We start from the raw sequence: 25,123 nt of genomic DNA on the forward strand, positions 1-25,123 counted from the left end.
CGGTGGAGAGTGGATAACGAGAAATGTGTTTCTTTATGATCTCGAGACCAGAAAAATCCCGACAGAACTAAAGAAAAAAATGAGGATGCGACTCCTCCAGTGATGCTTCTCTCTGAAAATATCTCTCTTTAATATAAAAAAGTAATAAAACGCAAATTCCAAACACATAAAGAATAGACAAAACCAGACAGGAAAAACTCTGACTAAGAAAATGAAAAGCTGTGAAGGATATATATTTTAAAAAAGCCACAACATTAAAAAAAAAATTGTATAAAATGTCAGCTCAAAGCCTTTAGTTCCACTAAATCAAATTTAAATCCAAAATCTGTTTAAAAGTCAAACAGACAGAGCCTTTGACTGATTTTGTGTCTTCTGTGTGGGGGTTGATGAACAGGACGGGGACGGAGGAGACGTTCAAGACATCATGTGACAACTGGAGAGGAAACTGCCTTAACCACTAATATGGCAGCAAGCTACGCGAATTAGGAATCCCTCCTGGGATAAAGCACAGAATTATTAAATAATTATTTCATATTAACCCACATTCATTTCTTTAAACCAGATATAAGAGTGGCCTTCCTCTGATCACAAATGATGTAAAAATGTTGCTTTTTCACAGGCATCAGCACGCTACTTGTGCTCCTGGCAATTAAAAATCTAACAGGGGAGTGTTGTTACATCTCGAGTGATGCTTGCACTTGAAATTCAAAATTTGTAGTTTTCAGTGTCTCAAAGATCCAGTTTTTCAGGGATAATTCCCAATGTAGTCATCTTTGACAGATGTCAGTCTTTTTTATCCTCTGCCTGCGCGACAAACTACTAAGGTTCTTAATTTAACCACGCTTTCCAGTCAAGGAAATATTCATATAGATGCATGCAATGAGTGTGAGAAACGCAATAAAAACAACACAGGTGATAACTGGAATACAGATTTTCAATTTGTGTCAACTCATCAACACATCTGTATTCTAGATACAAACTCACAGTGGCTGTCATTGTCCAGGGGATGAGGAAGCAACTCATCTGGGAAGTCTTCGTCCAGAAATCGGTCAAAAAGGGCGTGGCAGGTACTGCTCACTAATGACAGAGACAAACAGGTTTTATTAGTTCGAGACGTAGGCAGGTCATACAAGCATTTCACTGTCCTCAGTCACTCTGGTAAACTGCAGCCATCAGAACCACTTTAACTCTTCATGGCAAAAATTCAACAAGGTGTTGGTCCATATTGACACGATAGCATCTCACAGCTACTGGAGATTTTGTCAGCTGCACATCCTTGATGCTGAACTTTCCATCACATCCCAGAGGCTACTGGACTGATGGTTACTGTAGTTCTTAGTAATGCTTATTTAGTAATAAAGGACCAAACCTGTGCCAAACTGTACAGAGAGAAATTCCCCAACACCATTACATCATGACCACTGATACAAAGCAGGGTTGATCCATGCTTTCATATTTACGCACATCCTCAGACCAGGCAACATTTTCCAATCTTCTGTTGCCAAATTTTGGTGAGCCCATGGGAATTGTAGCCTCTGTTCCCTGTCTTTAGCAAGCAGGAGTGGCACCTGGTCTTTTGGTATGGTCATCTTGATTGTAACGAGTGGTTATTTGAGTTACTGTTGCCTTCCTGTCAGCTTGAAGCAGTCTGGCTATTCTCCTCTGACCTTAGGTAACAAAAAGGCATTTTCACCCAAAGAACTGCCGCTTACTTGATATTTTCCTCCTCTTGGAGCATCCTTTTTACTGTAAACCTGACAGGCCTAAATCTATTAAGTTGCTGTGATTGGCAGGTGTACCTAACAAAGTGGCCAGGCAGTGTATCTTTTTGTTTCGTTTGACAGAATCAATAACTTTCATGGATGAGTCAAAGAGAAACACTCAGATTTAGTATGAATAGCTGAAATAAAGGAGGTTTACAGCAGCGTCTACCAATGAACCATGCTGCTGCAAACAAGACGAAACAAAGTGTAACATTGTTAAGAAAAATGAAACAGGAAAACATCAAAGTGGTCCCTGAATCCAGGCTGTGGAAACCTAAAAACTGAGTATGACGCATAATTACCCCGAGTTTCAACTGCTGCCTCATTAGCGCCGCAACAAAAATGCTACAAAACTAACACCAGAATTTTCAGGTGTGAAAATATATCGTCAACATGCAGTTTCACATGAATTAGAGGACTTTACATGTCAAGACGAAAAACGAAAGCAATTACCAACTGGCCCTTTCCCAGCCTAACTTTTATTTTATTTGATTCCTTATTTTTTTGGCATCTGTCTGAGACCTTTAATAAAACAAAGTGGGGTTCTGGCAGCACTTCACATACAAGCAAGAGTCATGGAAAGGAATAAAACTGCTGCAATACAATAACTTTAACAGTAAACCAACGCTTTTAGTTACACAAGCCCCGAATCCATGAGACCTGGGAAAAAAACAGCAGTTATTTCTGCTATGCAAGAAACTCCACACACTGGAAATTCTTCCAGCATGTGGCACTTTCTGCAGCACATTGTGAAACCAACCTCTCAGTCTATTAGATGTAGTTGAGTCAAAATGTTTTACTGTCACCCATTTAATTCAATCCCTTTCAAAGACAGCTTGCCTTGAGGCTTAAATGCTCACACAACCACCCAAATATAATATTTTTTATCTTTTTCTCCTCGTAGATAAACTCTAAAATGAATGGAAATATACATACAGAAATAGCATTTACTGCTTCGCAGCAACAATCAACAGACATGCTCTTATTTTGGAGATGCACGCTGAAAGAAAAAGTCACATTCAACGTATTAACTAGCATGACGAGTGGACAATGAGGGAGATGATAATATCTTAGAGGGCCACAACTCAAATGCTGTAATGGCCCCTGAACAGTGACGTTACTGTTATCCGATGCCTGTAGGGCAAAGTCAAAAAAGCCAAGCAGGACAAATTCAATAGCTGAAATTGCTGTTTACTGAAAGCGGTTGGTGATGCTAATGATGAGGAGGTGAGGGGTCGTGCCTATGAATGGCAGCCTTGCTATTTATTGATAATTATGGAATAACAGCTGCTATGGATAGTCCCGAGCACGGAAACAGGAAAAAATTAAACTGCGGGAAAAAAAAGAAAAGGATTCAGACAAAAGAAGAAAAAAAAAAACCATTAACCGGCTATTATTAACATAAGCTTGGGAATCCCCCTAGAATCCAAACTTTTTATTTTACTCCCTCCAACTCCTTTCTTGTCTTGTCCAGTATGGATTTAAAAGATAAAGAAGAATAGAAAATACAAATTAAAAAAAACACCCAAACACTCTCTGTTAAGCTAGAAAGGAAATGAAAGAATTACTGAACTATCTGCATCATCATCAGCCGGCAGTGAGTTTCTTTGATGACAGTCCAGGACCCCGACTACACTGTTACTGCACCAAAGGCCTTTGAGGAGAGTGTAACTTTTAAAAGCCGTCAGCTCAGTTGAAAGCAGAGTCTGCCCTTGTTAGTTTCTCTATCAAGGTACTGTGGAGTCGGAAAACTGCTGTGCGTTGTAGTTTAGCTAAGTTCAGGGACGGGGCTTTGTAGTGGAAGCTGCAGATCTGAACAGCTCAATAGAAAAGGCAGCAAACTAGCAGGGGCCTCTTTGCCACCAGTTTGCTGTCTCTCCGTCACTCAGCAGAAGTGAAACCATTAAGAGTGAGCTTTTGTTCAAAAGCCAGAGCAGCCAGAATCAAAGGAACTTATCATCAGGCTGCTGCTCTGTGGCCTGATGATAAGGGGGATAACCTGGCCTCCATCTCCTACCTATCTGCTGCTCTGTCATCCATCGCATACGCTGGCCCCTCAGAGGATTTGCTTTGCACCACCAGGAAATGTGTGAAAACAACAACAACAACAACATCTGGGCCTGTCAAGAAAGCTTTTTGTAAAACGTACGTGTGAATATTGGCTGCTTGTCAAGTCAAATAACTCCAAAATTGCAGCTTCAGAAGGACTCGGAGCAATTTTCTAATGAGCAGACCATGAATTATACAGTTTTTATCTTCAAGGCTAGTTTCTGAGTGCCGAAAGCTATTTGTTACATCAGCCTCGGCACTGGATAAACACATTCGCTCTCCATGTGCTCATGAAAGTGGCATGCTGTAAATGTCTGAGCTAAATTAAGCTAAGCAAAGGTACAACCAGAGCACTGCCTAATGCTATTTACACGCTCGCTCCTGGATTCTCTTTCTCTACCTGTGCCTAAATCATCACATCACCTGACTTAGGGCATTTCTCTCTCTCTCTAATTAGTTTTGTAGTTTTGCAGCAAATTTTGTTTCCAGACCAACAAATTAAAAAATATATTTTTGACTTTTGGTGTTATTTAGATGCCATCTTCCGTTTTCACCATGATTAGGGTCTACTGGTCATTTTCACTTAACTCACAAATACTGCTGAAAATAAAGTTTTCATTATTACGGGTGTGGATATTTTGAGTTACAGGTTGGTGCCATAACGATATAAAACATGGACGTAGTTTCCAGGTCAGAAAAATCATGCCAGTGTAGAAGTACCTTGAACCTGCATTCTACCTGAAGCCCACCAGATGGCGGTGGTCTAAAGCAGCGGTCGCCAACCCCCGGGCTATGGACCGGTACCGCTCTGTGAGTCGTTTGGTACTGGGCCATGAGAGTTGAGGCTCGGATGTGAAATTCATAGTTTTCAGGGTTTTTATCGGTTTTTATAGTTAATTTTTAAATAGTTTTTATCGTTAACTCGATTTCCCTGAGTCTTTTCCCGTGTGTTATAAATAAATCTTCCTTTTTTTGGTACCGGCACTGGTTTTATTTTGTTGTATTTATCCGTGACACCTCAAAGTAATTGTAAGCTATTGTAAGCCATCCAGTAGTTCCTACAGATATTCTTAAAGAGATATGTATAATATTTAAGTAACACCTGATTAGGTGGATTTATACCTCCTTTAAAGCAGCACTAGAGCTCAGTGGGACATGACACAGTTCTGCACAGCTCTCGCACCTGGTAAAAATAACAATGAGTGTGGAAACATTAAGTACCTACAATTCATCTCCTTGCGCTTTATGCAGAATCATCCTCTGTAGGAAGAAGCTTCATCTTTCAACACTTGCCTAATAAAGTCCTTATCCTCTCAAATATCTTATTCGCTACCAGGCCTTTATCCTTCATTCCCAAGATACATGACAGCTGAACTGGCTATAGACAGAGCCACGATCTATAATTGAAATGAAAATTCAGTATTTCAGAAGTGAAGACAGATGGTGGTTTAGAAGGAGATTAATCAAAAAGGAATAAAATATGGAACTAATATTGTTCTGATATGGAAAAAAACACGAGCCCCACCCCCAGAAAAAACAATACTAGATCTTAATCTTTTGTCTTATTAGGATTTTATGTCCCACACTACAATTTATTCACCAAAGTGCATCCATGCTTTTGCATTTTTCTCACACAAAATGTTACTTGATGCATTTTCTTTCTTTTTTTTTGAGAAAATTTGTGGCCAGTTTCAAAACAGGCCACTTACATGAGGAATTCATTTCATAAGGAGATGAGAAAAAATTAAAATTGACTATAGGGCATCTATATGGACCATAAAGAGAGAACTTCAAAGGTAATGCCTCACATATTCACATAACAAAAGTCCTCAAGTTTACCCGTGTTCTTGTTAGCAACACTATCATGTGCGTTTGAACCATCGTAATTGCTTTCAAGTGTGCAGTTTAGAGCAAATTGGTCTCAGAACTATGCATTTTATTTATGAGGACGTCAAAGAAAGGCGGAAAAATGAGCCAAATACACTGTAATAAAACAAAACCAGCAACTACTCGCATTGCCTATTTTTGTAGTGCTTCTTTTCAAGCTAAGAAGTACGATTGAATCACAAAACCAAATCCAGAAGCAGAAGAAAAAATAAAATCAATGAAGTGGCTGGAGATCCTTCTTACTTAACTGGGGATGGGGGCAACATTTCTGGGAGACTAATGATGAAACAGTGACAGTAAAGTGACGTAAAACCGACTGTAAAATTACATCATTAGTTAGAGACTGGATTCATGGAAGTCATTTAACGGAGTACATACACGTGTGAGCGTGGGGATGTTATGCTTTCACGTGCAGTGACTCATTTCCAATTGATTTTACTGGAGCAATTTATAGTCTGTTCTCTGGGTTATTATTGTTGGTGGAATGTAAAATGGAAAAGTGCAAAGGGCATGGTCAGCCAAGGCTAATTGGTGCATGTGAATGGCAAAGGCTGGCACATGTGACCGGAGCCCATGTAAGAGCTACGGTGGCATGGAGTGGTGAAAACCAAAATGCTTTATATGATAAAAGCAACAAAACACACAGTTTATTACATATTTATAAAGTAGAGCTTCAGCACTACACCACGGAGAGATAGAAGAAAGTGCCCTATCGCCATTTGGATGTCTGGGTGAATACAAGTCATTTCCCTTTACTGGCTCGATCAAAAAGAAAAAGCTCAGGAAGTATTCAAGATATTGACTGGGCCTCCAATTTCCCCAGATTTCAATGAAATTGAGCATTTGTGGGATGTGCTGTGGAAACAAATCTTATCATCGAGGCCTCGTTTCGAAACTTAGAGGATCTGCTGCAAACGTTTTGGTGCGTGACCTCACAGGGGACACTCAGAGGGCTCAGACAGTCTATATCTTGAAGGATCCAGGGCAATTTAAAGCAGGTGGTTTTAATGTTGCCGCTGATTGGTGTACGTCCGTACAGTACATTACTTTCAATTAGTTATGACTCATGGTGCAGTTGAGATGATAGTGTTTTGGAGCTGGGGTTTTTTTGGCTGGCGCTTTGTCAGAAAAGTATCAGAAAAGGAGAGAAAAGTCAAAGGAAAATGTCATAAATGAGTTTGAGCAAACTCAGAACAGCTATCAAAACAATACAAAGTACAAAACAACAGGAATAGGCTTTGGCAGAAGAAAAAATAGTCTGACATTTTGGGAAAAAGAGGAGGTTGATAATTCCTGGACAGCCAGCATGACTCTGATACAAGGTTAGAAAAAGAGGTAAAGGTTAAAAAACTTAATGTGCCGGTTTCGCTTTTAATCACTTTTACTGCCATTAATAAAAATCTAAAAGCTGAACGGCTCGAAGATATTTAAAACCTAACATGGGCTTTAGTTTATATTAAATTTCAGGTAAAGAAATCTGCACCGACTTTAGGGGAGAGGAAAGAGAAAATGGAACCAAACTACACAGGAAATAAATGAATACGGAGAAGGATGTGTCAGCTGAAGACTGCAAAGGGAGCTAACTAATTAGAGTATGTGAGAAGAAAGAGAAAAGACAGTGCTGTGTTATTTCTGCATTTCACTTTTTGGCACTTTGCCCTTTATTGAATAGTTGCAGCAGAGATGGTCGGGAAAAGAGCAGGACAGTGACAAACAACTCTTTTCTTCAGTGCTGCATTAAGTTTGACGCAGCTACAGTTTTGCAGAATATTAAAGAAGGGCACAACGATCCTGTTTGATGCTAAAGAATTTTCCCAAAGGTCTACTGGCAGAGAGTAGAAATAAAAAAAAACCCATTTACTATCATGTTTATGAAGAAATGTCTTAAAGTGACAACTTACGAAAAGACGCTTATTGTATGTTTTACCAAAAAAAGGAAAAAAATGGTTTGTCGGTTCAGAGAAATGGTTCATAGTGCTTGATAGAAATACTGCAAGCTGGTGTTAAAATAGAAGTCATCTCTTTAGATGAACAACCTTCATAGTTTCAATGTTTCAGACAAAAAACATAAAATAAATCCAACCATCCATCCGTTCTCTTGGCCACTTGTTCAGACGGGTTTGTGGGGGCACTGGAGCCGATCCCGGCTGCCACTGGATGAGATTCGGTGTGCACCCCGGACTGCTCACCAGTCCATCACAGGGCTAACACAGAGACTCGCCCTTACATCCATGCCAATTAACCTGACCTGCATGTCAAGTTAATTGGACTGTGTGAGGAGGCCGGAGCACACAGACAAAATGGACACAGGCAAAGGGAGAACATGCACACTCCACAGACAAAGGCTCCAGCCATCAAATAAATCTGCTGTGTTAAAGCGTATTGAAGACAGAAAAGGGGCAAAGGAGTTTAGCTTTCCATGAGTTTTGTATTCCTCCCTCAGATCTACCAAATGGAGCCATTACCCTCTCCTCTGATCTACAATATGGGACTTAGACACAGATTATACAGGAAAAAGCACTTATTTAGAATTGGAGAGCACTGGGAGAAATCCGCCTTCAGGGCTTTCAGCTCTAAAGGCTGTTCGGCAGAAAGCTTTCTTTTCTTTTGTTGTATTCAGTTTTCAGTCTCCACTTGGCTAGATTTAGGCAAACAGTAATTGGTTAGGTTAAGGGCAAGATTGTGGTTTGAGTTAAAATACAGCCTTTAACAAAGTTTACTGTCTTTAGAGAGCATGTCTGGTCAATACCCCTTAAGGAAAGCTCTTCCCACACATGGCTCCTGAAAGCGTCCTTGTTATTCCGATATCACGGCGATTTGTCACATTTTCTTTAATGTCAGTTACTTCTATTGTCATCAAGCTAAAACTAATGTTCATCTGCATCATGCTTTCTCCTGAGATAACTCTTCTGCCGAGGCCACGCTCTGTGTCGGTAGTCAGGAGGAAGCTGAACGTCATGGAGCTTAGAGAAAAGGTCGTCTTCTTCATCTTCAGCAAGAGAAGTAAGTAAGTTTTGGTGCAATGTGGATCAAAACTGCAAAATGTGTTTTTTTGGGGCATCTGTGCCTCAGTAGGGAGAGCAGGTCACACACTAATTGGAAAGTCAGTAGTTTGATCCCCAGCTGCTTCAGTGGAGCATGTGTCCTCAGGCCAGATACCGACCCCCTCCCAAACATGCATCCATTGATGTGTGTGTATGTCAGTGTGTTTGTCTGTGTGTCGATGATAGGAAAAGCCTTGTATAGCCTAGTTAAAAGTGCTGCATGCCTGTGTTTGAGTGGGTGCATGTGGCTTGCAGCGTAAAGCACTCTGGGTGGTCAATAAGTCTAGAAGAGAGCTGTTTGAATGCAGTCCATTTACCTTGGCACAGCATGCTCTCCCTTCTGATTATATTGTGTATGAATCGTTGAAAAATGCTTTAAAGTGCTGCTCTAATCATACCTACAGTCTAAATCTCTATTTAGTTTTCTTTCACGTGTGACAAAGAACAACAGAAATGTTCTTAACCCCACTCGGTGGAAGCCATCACCACTTTCGCAACTTAAACTTTGGCGTACTTTTGCTAACATAGCTTCAAAACATCCCCCAAGTTTTCCCTGGCTTAACCAGATGCTACAAACAAACCACATGACATATTTCATCATAAACCAGATTTGATGGTTCAAGTTTAAATTCTTTAAAAAAGCACACACAAAAAATACAAAAAAACAAACACTGCTGGAAAGCGACAGACACGAATGGTTAATGTTGTTTTCCCCATCCATTTCTTTAATCTACCACCTCCGGCTATCAGTGCTTTAATTTCTTCCTTACAGACAAGCAGCTCAATTTAATGAAAATATCACAGAGCGTGTTAGTCATGCAATATCTGGCTTATGATGCGAGTGTGGCCCTAATTAGAAGTTACAGGAAAGCAACAGAAATTAAAGTTGAGTCTATAAAAATGTACTTTTTCTTCCCGTCTGATGCCAGGTCGCCACTTACCACTTAATGCTTTGAATGTCGTTAACCATCAAGTTTACCAAGAAAAAGATTTCTAGGATCTTTTCTTTGCCCCTTACAGACTGTTCTTGGAGGCTCGTCCAAAAGAAGCAAAATGCTGCTATCTCCCCCCAAAACCTCATCTATTTAGCTCCATGCACACACACAAACACATATTTGGAAACCATTTGTACATACCAGCACGATCCTGAACCATAAATCTCCTTTGCACTACTTTAATTTTATGTCAGTCATCCACAAAGCCATTAGAAAGAAGAGGTATTAGACATGCAGAGGCAAATTAAAATTCACTCAGGGCCCTGAAATTGTCCTTAATGTCTTCAGGTTTCGTGTATCCAAATAAACATGTAGACATATTGGGAACAGCTGCGGACAGCCTTCATCACTACTGGAAATTGAAGCAAATTGCTGGCTTTCATTCAGGGTTGTGCTCCCATTTATTTAATCGTCAGGTGAATATTGAAGCATCAGAAAAAAATAAAGTGCTACTGTGTACAATACAGTGTAATGTGTTTTCTTTTTTTTTTTTTTACAATGCATACAGTACAACATGAATATTCCAGCTTTTAAACATGAAAAGGATTCACATTTTACATTTTCCTAGCAAAATATGGAGAAATAGGCTGCGGCTCAAGACTTTTGCACAGTGCTGTACCCAAACCTGCACATTTTCTTACTCCAGTCAGTTGTTTTAAAGCTTTTCATTGTGGGTTTCAGCTCAACCGTTTGCCAGTAAATTCCCCGTCGAAACTCTAAGGGTGGAAATGTGTCAACGCAGCGTTTGCTGATTTAAGAATATTAACCGAAAGCATGTCAGAATCCACCAGAAAATATTCCCACAGTGTTTCCTTTCTCTAAAAGGTGTTTGCTTACTATGCATGACAGGCCTGTCAAGCTTTGGTTCTGCTTGTGTCTAAATGATATGCATTGCTGTGGTAATATGTCAAAAAATGTGAGACGGTGACTATCCAAAATATGAAGCAGGGAAATATCTGGTCTTATTGCACTTTCAGTATGGAAGAAATCCACAGGTCTCATTTTTTTTGCTTTTTTTTTGTGTGCAAATTTTTATTTGACAAGTGTATCTGATAGGATAAGAGACTTCAGCTGTCGAGTTAGCCAAATAAAAAGGGCAATCCAAAGAATCACATTAGTTTCGTATGAACTGAGGAATCCAGTTTTGTCCACAACAGCGACTGTGGACTTTGTCTCCCCTTTGCTCATATGGAAAGCAGATTTGGAAGATATCTTTTAATGTTTGCACAGGTGGCAGCAATAGAAGCAACAATAATGTTTTAAATAGGAAACGTACTTTTGTTTGCAGAGTAACTGAGAGTCACCGGCTTAAAAAAAAAAATCAGCTTCCTTAATTTTTCTGTTGCAGTTTTTTTTCTGGAATTTTATTTTTAAAATTTTTACCAACACTAGGATGGAAACCTCGTGAGTGAGTCTGCATACAAATGACCCCACGATCCTGAAACCCAAAGCAGCTTATCATTACCTCCACAAATGCAGTTATATTTTCGGTAGGGTTTGCCTGTGTGTCATTCTGTCTGTAAATGCAAGAGCTCGAAAAGTTTTGAATGTATCCGAAAAAAACTTCGTAGGGGTGCAGAGTGGGGTCGTGTTGACAATCCATCAAAAATGGGCTTGCACCCACCAAGGTCTTCAAGGTCAACTTAATGGTTTATTGGTCAAAAATTGTCAAAAAGCCTTATAACTTACTTGTGTGGTGGGTATTGTCAACATACAAGTATCATATAAAGATAAAGATCTGAAATAACATGTGACATTTGATCTCCGAACTCCTCTTCTTTAAGGTCAACAGACTGAACTGAAGGTCAAAGTGATAATAATGCTATATAGAGATATTTACTGCCATCGTTTGTATTGAGAACATTTAGGCATGTAGGGAGTGATATACAGCATGGGGATTTTAAGTATCCCCATTGGACCTCTGACCTCTTCTTTAAGGTCAAACATTCATAAAATGTCTTTTATCTTTAAAACTATGCTCAAAATTCTCCTCCCTTTATTTATATAGTGGTATATGGGGATACTACATTTGACATTATAGTTTGCATTCAAATATCATGTCACATTTGACCTCTGACCTTTTACATTACATCTGCCTTTCTTTAAAATTGACCCCAATAATGTCATCAATCTTTTAAAAAAGTATTGTTAAGAGAAAGAGAATGAGCTGCTTGGTTAGTTAGAAATATGCTCTAGTTCAATATTACATAATAAGCTCAAGTTATTCGTATCCAGTTGTTTACAAATCTGTTACTCATTACCTGCGTCTACATAATGTTTGCATAATCAAAGTAAACATCTGTCAGGCTAACCCTTATCTGAGTATTACAGCACTACAAACGTCTTACGGTATGTTTAAAAAGATCAAAGAAAATAAAATGAGTATATACAAAATAGAATACTATTCCCTTAAAAGTAAATACCATAAAAAACAGAGTGAGCTGCTTTGGTGGAGGTTTGCGCTCTCTGAGTGCTTCCAGTTGATTTTACTATTTATACCTGTGATTTGCTTTAAGTGCCTGTAGAAGTGCTTGTTCATGGGAAGTCTTGTGATTATTGGGCTTTTCTTTGTATTTTTGTAGGGTCTTTACCAAGCACATTGAGGAGACCGCTGTTTTGATTTTTTCCACTATATAAATAAAACTGAACTGAACTGAAGGTGAACTGATAGTTTTCGTGTGATTATGTCAAAATGGTACATGCAGACCTGATTTTACCCTCATATTAGTGACCCATATTATCAGATGAAAACAAGAGATGTACAAAAACAAACTGAATCTTATCTGTTGAAATAATGAAGTCATTAAGTATCCAATGACAAAATTCGGATTCAGCACTTCTGACCTCACTTCTGCGTATTTCCTATATTTAAATCTCCACTCGCTCAAGGTGTAAAACTTTAGAAAAGCGCAGTCTGTGACAATTCGTCTGGGTCTTGCACAAGCAGCAACTTTAAAAACCCGAAAGACTTCAGAGGTGGAGATACCAAAAAAACATGGAAAAAAGTATTCACTGGCAAGGTTATGAGAAAAAAAATGGTGACAAATGAGGCAGCTCCCTGAAAGAACACACTAGAAAATCAAGTTATGCTGTCCTGGCTTAAAAAGAAAATTCATCTTCATACTGAACATTACAAAACACTGTTTGTTCTCCAAACACCTTCTTGCTTTTAGACAATGAAGACTTAAAGTAAGGGGCTTTCTCAGGGTCAGAACAAAGAGAAAGATAGCAACAGAAAAAAAACCCACATTTACCCAAAATTTCACCTTAATGCAATTAAACAATAATGAATTTATGGGTCTGCGGCAAATCATTAGTCACTTGAAGTGAATAAAACAATGGAAATATCTTCTTCCTCTTTTTTAAAATATATATATACACACCAGTACCTTAACCCATGTTCACCCAGTAGGCTTTAATGACCAGGACTGCATTTGTGCTGATGGAAATCGCAACCAAAGACCTTCTGGATTCAACTCTACCTCTGTGTCTCAGCAAATGGAGACCAAGAGGTTGTCTCCATTCCATAAAGAGCCTCTATTATATTATATTTTTTATATAAAAACTAGACAAATGGATGATTGTACATGTCCAAGTCAAAATATGCACACCTTTGCTGAGCTTGAACGTCTTGCCAGCATCCACAGACTTCTGAGGACCCATTCATGTGCAGTGAATCAGCCTTTGGCATTTAGGAATTAAGACCCATAACTCAATTTATGATTTAATTGGCTGCAGCATGACTTCATTTAACTGGCCTATCGTGTGAGATACGCAGCTTCTTCCCAGAAAGTCCCTTTTCAACAAAACACAGAGATTTTAACGCAACATGCAATTTTCTGTTTTTTCCTCCCCGATTATGAATACAAAGCTTAAAAGCAGCATAGACTCAAGCTAATAAGAATTTCAATTCAAGGTGGCTTGGCACAGTTTAGCTGAGATGGAACAAGGACATGGGAGTTTGATGGAAAATCAACTGAATAAAAGCTTGGAGTGATGAGGACAGTAAAAAGCTCTCACTATGTTAACAGGAGTTGTGTTTTCGCAAATACATTTTCATTCTTGTCAGAGTATGCCAAAAGCCCTTCTTCTTTACATACATCTCAAACAGTGTTCATATAGAAGAAAAAATATGCCATCTATACATTTTTGTAGCCCGCATTGCACAATCCATCACGCAAATTAAATAAAAACTGCACAATCCAAACCAAAATCTGGTTACTGTGTTAGTTTCAAATGGACTGATGGGTTATTTATTCACACTGCAGACTTATCCAAATACATTAAGCCACAAGGTGGTCTCAAGAAAACAGACAGTTATCTGGCTTTAGCTTGGTGGGGTGGCATTAAGCTATGATAGCAAAAACAAGAGGTGAACAGGGAGTTCTCTAGCCTTGACTTAGTAGTTTCAGTTGAGTAAACCAATGATGTCACTAGTACCTAACTCTTGGAAATAATTACTGACACAGGTTTTTTTCAAAAGATTGTCATTTTTGAACTCTACACACTACGTTCCCTTTAGCCTATATGTAGCCTATATACTTTTTACTTCACAATTAGCTGATATGAGCTAAAATCTCTCACAGACCTAGTCTGTCCCAGCTGGCCAGCAACAAACACTACATATTGTTACTCATTTTATCTCATTTAATCTTTATTCTCCTGTCATCCACACCTAGACGATGGTCAGTGACCCTCTGATAACCACCAGTCACTAGGGAAAACTCCCTATCAATTGCAAGTGGCCGTGGGAGGTTGCTTGCTGTCGCTCTTAGAACTTGTCTGGAAAGAAGTATATCGCATTTCACTGAAAACCTCCTTATGGTTGCAGACGTCTGAGGTAGTTTGTATTGAAGACGCTGACTTGTTTTGCAAGCTCCTCGCCAACTCCTCGCTAATTAGTGAGTTAATGAAGGTGAAGAGTGTGACACAAACTACAAACAGAGACCGTCTGCCTTCAAAGCAGAGTTGCACCTTTTGAAATGCTTTCGTTTCGGCAACTCACAACTAACGCAGAAACACATCCGATAAAAAACACGCATATATTTATTCGGAAAGTTTAATACACAGATTAGCACCAAGAACACGTGAGCAGAATTTCAGCTGACAGTGTCCGAACTGGTCGCCTCGACATCTGTTGTGATAAAACCCCGGGGGGTCCGAGGAGACTGAAGCAGGACCTTCTCATCTCAAACCACAAAGTTCAACTCCCACTCAGTCTGAATGGGCCAGTAAGCTGACATTTCTTCCCTGAGATCAAACAGCAGTGTCTCAGTTCAGCATTAAAGGCATAAATTAGACCTAAAAAAATCGCTGTATGACTCACTGAATCACTTTGCTTTAGCGAACCAGAATATCTGCTGCCCGGTGATTTAAGACTGATTTAAGACTGATTCCGTCTGACAGTTTGTTGAAGCGACATTTCCTACTATTGCACAAGGCTAAATGCATTTAGGGTTTCCTGTAAGACTGTGTTGTTTGTTGTTTGCTCCTAAATGAGCACCAGAACAACCAGGAAAACCACGATAACTCCGTTAGTATATACAGAAAAAGAGAATAAAGGCAGTCTGGATCTCTGCTGCTGCCCAATCATTCTCTAGAACAGACTTCAAAACCCTTTCTGACATATTAATATCCTTGTTAAATGCCGACCTTCTCCTGTGTGTCTTTGAGGAAATGTGAAACATTTAATGCCTAAAGCCAAACTGGGGTGAACTCTGAGTCATATTAGTGAAGAAACACAAAGCTGTGCTTAGATGTTGGAAAATGAATACAACAAAGGCATTAATGAAGCACGGCACCAACACAAATATATATATCTGATGGATGTGCGGTTTTGTCCTGGTTCTGGAACACTTGAACAGCTCTCCATTCTCTTGCGGACATCTGGGAGTGCGTGGGAATTTGTCCAACTACTCCACATGTGTTTTGTGGACCTGTAGAAGGAGTGCTTACCACACCTCAAGGAGTGTCCTGTGAGGGGTGCTTTGGGAGTTTGGTTATCAGACCTGCTTTTGCAGGCTATTCTGTCCCTGTAGAAAGAACCTGCTTCACACTGTTAGTAGTATATCAGACTGGTTTGCAGTGCATGTTGGACTCCACCAGGGTTGTCAGTTGTTATTGGTTCTGTTCATAATTTTTATAGATAGAATTTCTAGGTACAGATGAAGGATTGCAGATGATGTAATTCTACAGGCTTCATCAAATGAAGGCAGTGTGAGGGTAAGTGTAAAGCAGCTGGGATGAGAATTAGAATCCCCAAGTCTGAAAACCTCAGTCAAAAAAGGATGATGTGTCCATCTCATTGCCAGGTTGGAAATGAGTTGCTGCTCCAAGGTGTTCAGGAATCTTATGGATTTTGTTTATGAATGAGGGAAGGAAGAGGGCAGGAGATTGACACACGGATTAGTGTAGAGTCTGCAGTAATGTAGACGCAGTGCCGAGCAGAGCTGAGCTTATAAGCAAGGCTGTTGAGTTACTGGTCAGTCAATATTCCTTCCATCTTTCCGTCATCTATGGCAACAGGGTGTGAGGAGTGACCCAAAGAATGAGACTGTGGACAAAACAGCATCAAGTGTCTGTCCTCGGCCTTAGAGATAGGGTGAATGGCGCAATCATTGGGGAAGGACTCAGAATAAAGTCGCTACTCCTCCACATTGAATGGAGACAGCAGACTTGGTTCAGGCATCTGACTAGGATGCCTCCTGAATGCCTCTTAGGTGAGGCATGTCCTACTGGGAGCGGACCCTGGGGCCGACCTAACGCACACTGAAGAGATTGGTTTTCGGCTGGCTTGGGCATGACTCTGTTAAAGGCTGCTGAGGAGATTGTTTCGAAGGTTTGAGTTTCTTGCTGTGATCCCCCTTAAAGTGGTCCACAATATTGATTCATTTATTCTGGGAATTATTCTGCCCTATGGCAGCTGGGATGGGGTCTTGACGACCCTGAATTGGAGGAGCAGAAGAGAATGAATGCATGGATGGATAGATGGCTGGATTATTGTGTGAAACGGTCATTGTTGTCGTTGTCATTAATTCTTTTAATATTGTTTTTTTTTTTTGCCTTAACATACCCCAATTTACAGTTAAAAGATCTATAGAAATATTTAACAAATGTCTATATAAAATGCTATATGCATTTAATAAATGTCTGAGTCCTCATAAATATTTCTGGAAAACATTTTAAGGGCCTAATACTAAGGGCTACTTATGGATGCAAGTACGTTCTCTGGCATAACGCCTTGCTTTTTGAGTACAAAACTCCTCAATCATGTTTTGCAGACTTCATCCTCGGAAACACAGATCATCTTAGAGTTTGTCACTGACTAAAGTGCAAAAAACTGACATGCCATCAGCTACATTCTTAAAAACCACAATTCACCATTCAATTTCAGATTGACACAACATAGTCTTGCAATGAGAGTATTCGCCTTCCCATCTTTTTGCAGTTTTATCCTTTATGGCTTCTTTTTTTTTTTTTTTTAGAGTTCCAAAGTTTTTAGAGTTAATTCTGATCCACCAGGGTCTGTTGCACGCTATTTGGGCTTTAAAAGCAAAGAGTTTAATTTGAAAAACTCTGCATCAACACAGAAGTAAACACCCACAGGATTTATTAGGTGCCTTGCTTTATGAGGAGTGAGAAGTAAATATATTTAAACTTCACTCATTTTTGTCAGATTGTTTACGACCATCTGTATATTTACATTTTTTTAAACACATACTCATAAATCATAACAAGAGAAACTTCTCATCGTTTGGGTGTGATTTATTTATGTGTGTTCTTTTTTTAATAACCTTCAAAAACATTGGCAGATATTATCTTTAGCCCATCTGTGTAAGTTCTGGTAAAGACTAAAAAAGTTGTGGTCTGTGAAAAATTGTTAAACTTTTCAATAAAATTCACTGTGCTGCGAGCTTCAGCTGAGAGGAAAAGGTGAAAAGCCTTGACTTTGAGACACCTCCCACTCTTTTGGCAGACAGCAAATGTTTGAGTAGGCGCCCCCTAGAGGTCAAATGCGACAATATTTGTAGAACTCAAGAGAATCCGTGTACAAAGTTTATTTTTTATTTTAAAAAATATTAAAATTGCTTCCTGTTTCTTGTGGCAATTTTTGAGGTGGATTTTTGAAAAACTGCCATGTGTTTCAAAATTTGAAATTTGAATAAATGCATCTTTGGCTCTGACCTAATGTTGACACTACAGTGCTACATGAAGTCTGGTGAAAAGAATCAGATGCCTGCAATCAGTGTGCCAGACTCCAAAACTTATTACCCTTCACCTCTGGGATACTAAAGATTCCATTGTAATAAAATATTTCTGAACCCTCTTTGAGTATCGGGCGACTGTTGACATACAGGACATCTCTGGAGATCTCAGAAACTGACAAGGGTACTTCTTTTCGATAATTTACAATTGCAGGAGCAACTTATCAACCCTTAGGGATTTTCTCCAACTCTGCATAAATATGACCTAAACATTATCAGATTTTCACTCAACTGAAGCAATAAAAAAGTAATGAAAGAAATTATACTCAGTCGTTATTTATTAAGGAAAATAATACGATATGGTAGGAAAAGTATGAGAAGGTGTTTTCAATCACTTGGATGAAAATAAGGGCCTGAGAGAGTGGTCTGTTTTTATTTAAAGAACAAGGATTTATCAAAGACTGCTAATTAGGACACATGTTCATGGAAGTGTGTAATGGCACGAACAAGGAGAGTTCTCTGGAAGTATATAAAGTATCAAATATCAGTATCGCTGTCGGTCCTATAAATACTCATTCATGAAGCAGTTTGGAATTATAACATCAAATAGTGAATTCTAAAAAATAACATAAATGTCCCAGAGGACAGTGGCTCATGCAGTGACAGTAGCCCTGAACACTGACACTAACCCTAGCAAAGAATAAAGATAATGTTTTTGCAGTGGCCTTAACTATGAATGCACTGATACAATATTTCCTAGTGTATCTGTTATATCCTGATTTGAAAAGCAGGACTGGTAATATGACTGATCCGTTTAATTTAGTTGTATATCGCTTACAACATGCAGCACTTGCTAGCAGAAGAGCTAACGTAGCACAAGGGATGCTAATAGGAGCAGCTTGGGGGCATTTCACCTACAATTACAAACGTTGGATTCCTGAATCGCTAAACTTAATCCAACAAAAACCCTGCTCAATTACCTGAAGTGAACAGTTCACGTAAGGAAACCCATCAACACCCACAATTGGTGCTATTCACTGAAAAAAATTAGCTTAAATCAAAGGTTACCACCAGTTTGTGCATTACAAATGCAAAACATGTTATTTTGGCCGATAAAAAAAATATTTATGCTGTCTCACTTGTTTTTTTCTCTTTTCCTACTTTAGAACTTGTCACAGTGGGTCATTGTGGGTCACAGTCATAAATCATGAAAAAAGCAGTTAGTTCCAGCCTATTAATCATTTTCATTTATCTGAAGCTTTGAATTACAGTATTAAGCAAGAAAACAAAAAACCTAACTTGGACACTTGAAATGTTTGCCAAGTCTAAAATCTCACTCATTTTGAATATCTTGCCAAAGGTCAGCTTCATATCATGTTTCTGCCTAATTGTATCTCTGGACTATTTTAACACCCTTCTTTTTAACCAACTTTTTTATGAAAAAAAGGGTTTGGCTTTGTCCCAACCCAAAGTCGCCCTTGAACATGGGTGACACACAGCTAGCTACTCATCTATCTGTTAGCCAGCCAGAAGAGGGAAGCCCCCGAGGTCAGCTTTGATCCTCTATCCCTCCCTCTTTCTGCCAGCAGTGGAAAAAGATCATTACCCTCGAACTACACCTGAGCAATAGACATTAGACCAGCAACTTCACTAAAAGGACACAGGAGGAAATACTCTCACTTGTCTCTTTGTGTTACAGGCTGTTGATGGTTCAGGAGGCGGATAGCAATAAACAGAAAGAGCCTCCAAGATAAAAAGACAGATGGAGTTCTAAAACATGAGGTCGATGCCAAAGCCTGCCAGACAACTTCAGAAAGGAGAAAGACTGAGGAAATGAGATGTTTTGAAGAGGAAAGCGAGAACAACTTGCACATGCAAATGATACAGTTTGCACCTCTTAAAACAGAGTGAACAGAGTGATCATATAAATACAACAAATCCTCACACCAAGTTCCTGAAATATAAACACATAACTACTCAACAAGTTTAAAACTTGGACTTACCAGTTTATGCCTTAAATTCGCTCATCTTGGGTCAACCTTTCTTTTTTTTTATTTGATCTTGCCAAAAAAGTTGCCTTCTTTACAATTAATGCCACATTAAACAGCAGGTAAATTCTGGAGGTGGTTTTTCTATATATAATAATAGTCACTCCAATGTTGAACTGACACGCTGTGTATGTGAACGAGCGAAGGGCACATTGCGTGCAGTAATTGCATTCAAACTCTGTTGATTAAGTGCAGATCAGATCGGTCGTCTTTTAACATTCACAGAGACACATGGGGACCGAGACGCGTAAAATAAACACAGGTGATTAAAACTATCATTAAAGCCTCACACACACACACACACACTGAGTGTTAGCGCTGTTTGAAATTCACAATCAAAATCAGATCCAGCAGTTAACCACATATTGAGTCAGGAAGCTCACGCATTCACTGCAGTCACACTTCCATTGTATTTACCTTAGAGTCCCAATAGAATAGTATGCATAAGAAATCCCATTTAGTTTCAATTAGATATCGCGAATAACTATAAAAGCTAAAGTGTGATCAAAGCTCAAGCTGAAATCTGAGGACGCAGTCAATTTGGCCTCTGTTACTGGAAGCAGAAACAGGGTAAACTACTGAAAAGGGTCATACGGCAGAAAGAAAGCACGATCACAGGATCGGAATTTGACTCTTTGTACTTTATGCTTTTGCATATTTTAAATTCTTTCATGATAAAACGCATTCTTGCCAATTCACATTTTTTAGGAAATCCCCAGTGGCATTCGGATAATTGATAAAAAGAAGTGATTGATTGAATCAGTGTGAAAAGAATCACTTTCTCCTAAAACTAATGGGATAGTTGGCTTTTGTCTCTGCTTCTTTCTGTGCCATTTCGAAAAACGCAATTTGGAATTTGGCACAACTCTTAGACATGAGGAGAAGGTAAGATTATGAAACTTGGATATCAGTAACTGTTTCTGTTGTACAATCCTATTTTAAAGCCATCTCCTTTATGTATTTTCACGTTGCACTGTGTTAAAGCAAAGTCTAGAGAGTTCCACCTATGAGAAAGCTCTCAAAAAGTGTGTTTAAATCTTTCTGTGAGGCGAAGGAGAAATTTCATCTGTCCATCTTTCTTCTTTACCGCTTATCCACTTCATTGTCATGCAGGGACAAGAGCCTATCCAAGCTGTCGCAGGGCGAGAGGCTGGGTTCATCAGAGGACCGAGGACAAACATATATACGGTACTACGCTAAAGTCTCGAGACACCCTGTATCTGATTTGCAAGGAACAAGATAAACAGGTGATTTACTGAACCCTGTGCAAACATAGATGGAAACAGTATATAAGGCAAAAAGAGATAGGACTCTCAACAAGTTTGAAACTCAATATTTGGTATGATCATCTTTATTCTTTAACACAGCCTGAACTCTATTGGACAAACTTTCTTATAATTTCTTTAAGCAGTCTATAGGAAAAGTCTTCCAGGCTTCTTGAAGGACATCCCAAAGCTCTTCTTTGGATGTTGGCTACCTTTTGTTCTGTTCTCTGTCAAAATCATTGGGTTTAACCATTTTGAGATCCAGACTCTGGGGAGGCCAATCCATGACTGGGTGTGTTTCTATCCAGGTATGCTTTTACTGCATTGGCGGTGTTGGCACTGGCCAATCAGGTGCTTTCCAGATCTATCTTTGGCATTTTTGAGAGACTCAACTAAAGAAACGGGAACATGATGTGTAATTTTGTGACAAGCTTGTAAAAACGGACAAACATGAACTCATTATTTAAGTTAGTTGCTTTCTTTTTTTTTTCTTCAGACTCAACTGAAAATGAGTGAAAAAGTACTAAGAAGGACCTTCAGAAAACCTGGAGAACTTTTGCTCAAGACCACTTTTTAAAAAATGACAAGAAAGACTGATGGCAGCAAAATATAAAGATTTGAGGCAAGACTTTTGTACAAATTATTGTATATGTCTCTTAAATAATAGGAATTTAATTAACAGTATCAAATAAAAGATAAGCCTCTTTTAAAAAGACTGCACTGAAAATGTGTTTTTATAAGTGTTGGAAAAAAAAATCGAATCTTTTCCTTCGGCTCGATAGTTTTGTACCATCGTTTTTGTATAAATGCAAAGTAGTTTACTGTACACAAAAACTGTTTGGAGATGTTCAATCTTGAGTAAATGGTGACATGAAAATTACTGTCCAATATATTTGTAGTGCAGAACTTTGGCATGCCAATATTAACATGTACAAATTATATAGACAAGGAAATAGTTTCAAACATTTCATCCTGATGATAATGGCAAGTAATATTTCTGCTGTAATTTAGAGTGAGTTTTCAGGATACGAATCTGGTATTTTCCAAAAGAATACTTACCATTTGTCACTGGTTTTGTACAGGCAACAAAAAAAACAGTAGCGTATTTCACAGGAAATGAAAAATAAATCACTTGAAGTGAGCAGGGGTAAAACTAAAGTAAGCAGCACCGATATTCTGCAGAAAGACCCCTCACGCAATGTCTCGATTCTCCCTGGCGTCTCAGTGAGGGTTGAAAGCAATTTAACGTTTTCCATATGAATTATTTTTTGGAACATATATTTCCATTCAAGGAAGCAGTATCTACTTGTACCATCAAGAAATCCTGTACCTATTCTGATGCTGGAATTATACTTGTCCTATCATTACAGTTCAACGAGTGCCTAAACCACAAAAAAAGGAGTAAATGCTATCAGCATACAACTGGTAGCAGTTGTATTGAGATATACTTGTATTGACGATAACTGTGATGTTTAAAAAAATGACATAATGAGAGCATCTTAATAATACACATATGATGAAAAGACACCAATGCAGGAGTATGAGAAACAGTTCACTGAGCGGCCACTTGAGCTGGCCTCAAATGGCCTCCTAGACCCTGCTGATAAAATGCCCCAATTTAGAGAAGAGATAAACATGTTTACAGAATAGTGAGACGTCTACAAACCGATGGGTGACCTCACGGCGCACACATCCATCATTTATACAGTTTATTGTCTTAATCAACACTAAGCACAAAATGGGACAGTGCTAGCAACCTGGTTAATCACATCCGCCCTTTGATCACGCAGTATTTGCCACAGCAGAGAAAGCAATTTTCAGTCAGATATGTATCAGCTGATCTGTTTTGCATTTCCACTCAGTGTAATTGTAATTTTTAGTGGCTTTCTATAATTATGGTTAAAGATTCTCTCTCCAACTCCCCACATGTAGTTTGAGAATACTGGGAATAGATAATGTTGCGAAAATCAAATATTGGCCGCGCTGGTATGAGAAGACTATCCCTCACGAGTCGGATGCATGCTACATGTGCCTCAGGCTCGGAGGGTGGAGGAGGGGGATCTGACATAATACTGTGAGTTTTGGCGGAGCTCATCCTGGACTCATTCCTGTCACTGGAGTGACTGCAGTAAGAGCCACTTACACTGATCCAGCCACAGTGGCTGCTAAAGCCAAGGGGAGGGACTCCTGCATGTGGCTTTTGCTTGCAAATAAAAAAAAGGTGTTATTGCTTCAAGTGGAGTAAGCTATCTACTGCCCTCTTTGGGTACATGTTGATTGGCTAAACATATATGATACATACAGCTATTCAGCAGACAGAGAAAGCATGTGGTGCTGCATCAACCTGTGTGAAACATAACAAAATATATGAGCACTTACCAGGAGTAGTACTAATAATAACTACCCCCTCTAAAGAACTAATAACAAATCTGGCTTTCAATAAGCATGATCAGATCATTAAAAATAGCCTTAGCGTGTAAAAAGTGAACTAACTGTGCTGCATGAGATGATTTAAAGCCAGAGGAAGTCACAGCGATGCTAATAAGCCAGCTCTAGTGGATCCCTGTGAGTGAGTTCACCACAATTTCCCTGACCACATGACATGCCTCTGCTGGTCACAAACACTCACTCTATTCATATGAAATTAAGACTGATTGGATCTGGCAGGCAAGAAGCACAAACAAACGTGATTTTCTTCCAGTAAACAGTGATTCATGGATTTTATTTTTATATTTTCTTAATACTAAAAAGGAGGGGAAAAGGAAGAAAATTCAGGCCTTTTTTGTTTAATGATATTTGCCTTTTTCAGTTAGGTTTAACAAAACAAAATCTGGGTTAATCTGCTTAAAGCCTAAAGAAAAATGTCATATTTTCCTCTGTTTATTTAAAATAAGCAGCATAATCAACAGCATAGAATTATTATGTAACCCCACTAACTGTTCCGAGAGCCCATTCCTTGCCAAGTCTTGTCGTCCTGCTGCAGTGTAAATGAATGTAAATCAAATTCCGTCAAGTGTTGCCTCAAGAGAAAATGACACCTCGCCTGATGTCGCTTCTCAGAGTGGATGTGGAAGCACCGCTGGGACGTGTGCGAGGCGGCGCGTTTTTGTGCCAAAGATTCATGATCGGATCAAACTGCAACAGACTCTGTCTAAACCCTGGACCAACTCTCCCCCCGTGATCCCTGTGAGTGGCACGACGCTGCAGAAAGGCAGGAAGGCTAATTAACGTGGCACACTGTTGCCAAATGTGCCCATTCAACCATTTAAAGAAAACACAAAGTAAGCGCAAAAAGGAGAGAGAAGACGGGAAAAGTTTTACCAAAACACTCACTGGAGTCAAAGTGCGTTACTTACTTATCAAAATGAAGATGGGGAGATAAGTGTTGTGGTTTTTTATATAGTCCATGGCTCCTCTTTCTTCGGCGGCAGCTCCACAGAGAGTCCGTGTTGGGGGTTTCCTTGCTGGCACCTTTTAAGCCCTCATGAATACGCTGAAGAGAAACCCGGCTCGTGAAGTTAACGATTAACGGTCACACGCGCGCTCCTCCGGACACTGTAGTTATTTCTCAAGTTGCGCACTGTTACTCATTCCGGTGATGCTGATGCTGCTGCAGCTCCCAGTGACGACAACCGCCCCAAACCCTCCTCCCTCCAAACCCTCCTCCCCTGCCTCTGCTCCCTTTCACTGCGTGTTAGTCACCAGTCAAAAGGGCTCCGAGTCCTATGCTTTCAAGCTCACTCTGCCCACATATGTCAAGACAGACTTTTATGGAAAGGTTTGAACTCTGCAAACCAGCTTCTCACGCCAGGATTAAACACCTTACCCTGAGAAAATCAAATTAAAAAAATTAAAATAAAGCGGACAT

The 25,123-nt window shown here is 39.3% G+C and overlaps 1 protein-coding gene across 2 annotated transcripts in view; it reads right to left on the reverse strand.

The window, feature by feature from the left end:
* Positions 1-24,898, reverse strand: part of ltk (leukocyte receptor tyrosine kinase) — a 60,965-nt gene extending 36,067 nt beyond the window's left edge. Inside the window, exons 1-2 of one of the 2 annotated variants that reach the window (XM_005477065.4) lie at positions 24,612-24,898; positions 985-1,077 (exon numbers count right to left, since the gene is read on the reverse strand). In XM_005477065.4, coding sequence (XP_005477122.1) covers positions 985-1,077; positions 24,612-24,663 — 145 coding nt within the window. In that variant the 5' untranslated portion in view covers positions 24,664-24,898. The remainder of the gene's footprint in view (positions 1-984; positions 1,078-24,611) is intronic. The other variant, XM_005477064.4, reaches the window with a different exon arrangement.
* Between the last annotated feature and the right edge of the window lie 225 nt (positions 24,899-25,123).

This window comes from Oreochromis niloticus, linkage group LG19 (genome assembly GCF_001858045.2).
Source record: "Oreochromis niloticus isolate F11D_XX linkage group LG19, O_niloticus_UMD_NMBU, whole genome shotgun sequence".
Taxonomy (NCBI): Eukaryota; Metazoa; Chordata; class Actinopteri; order Cichliformes; family Cichlidae; genus Oreochromis; species Oreochromis niloticus.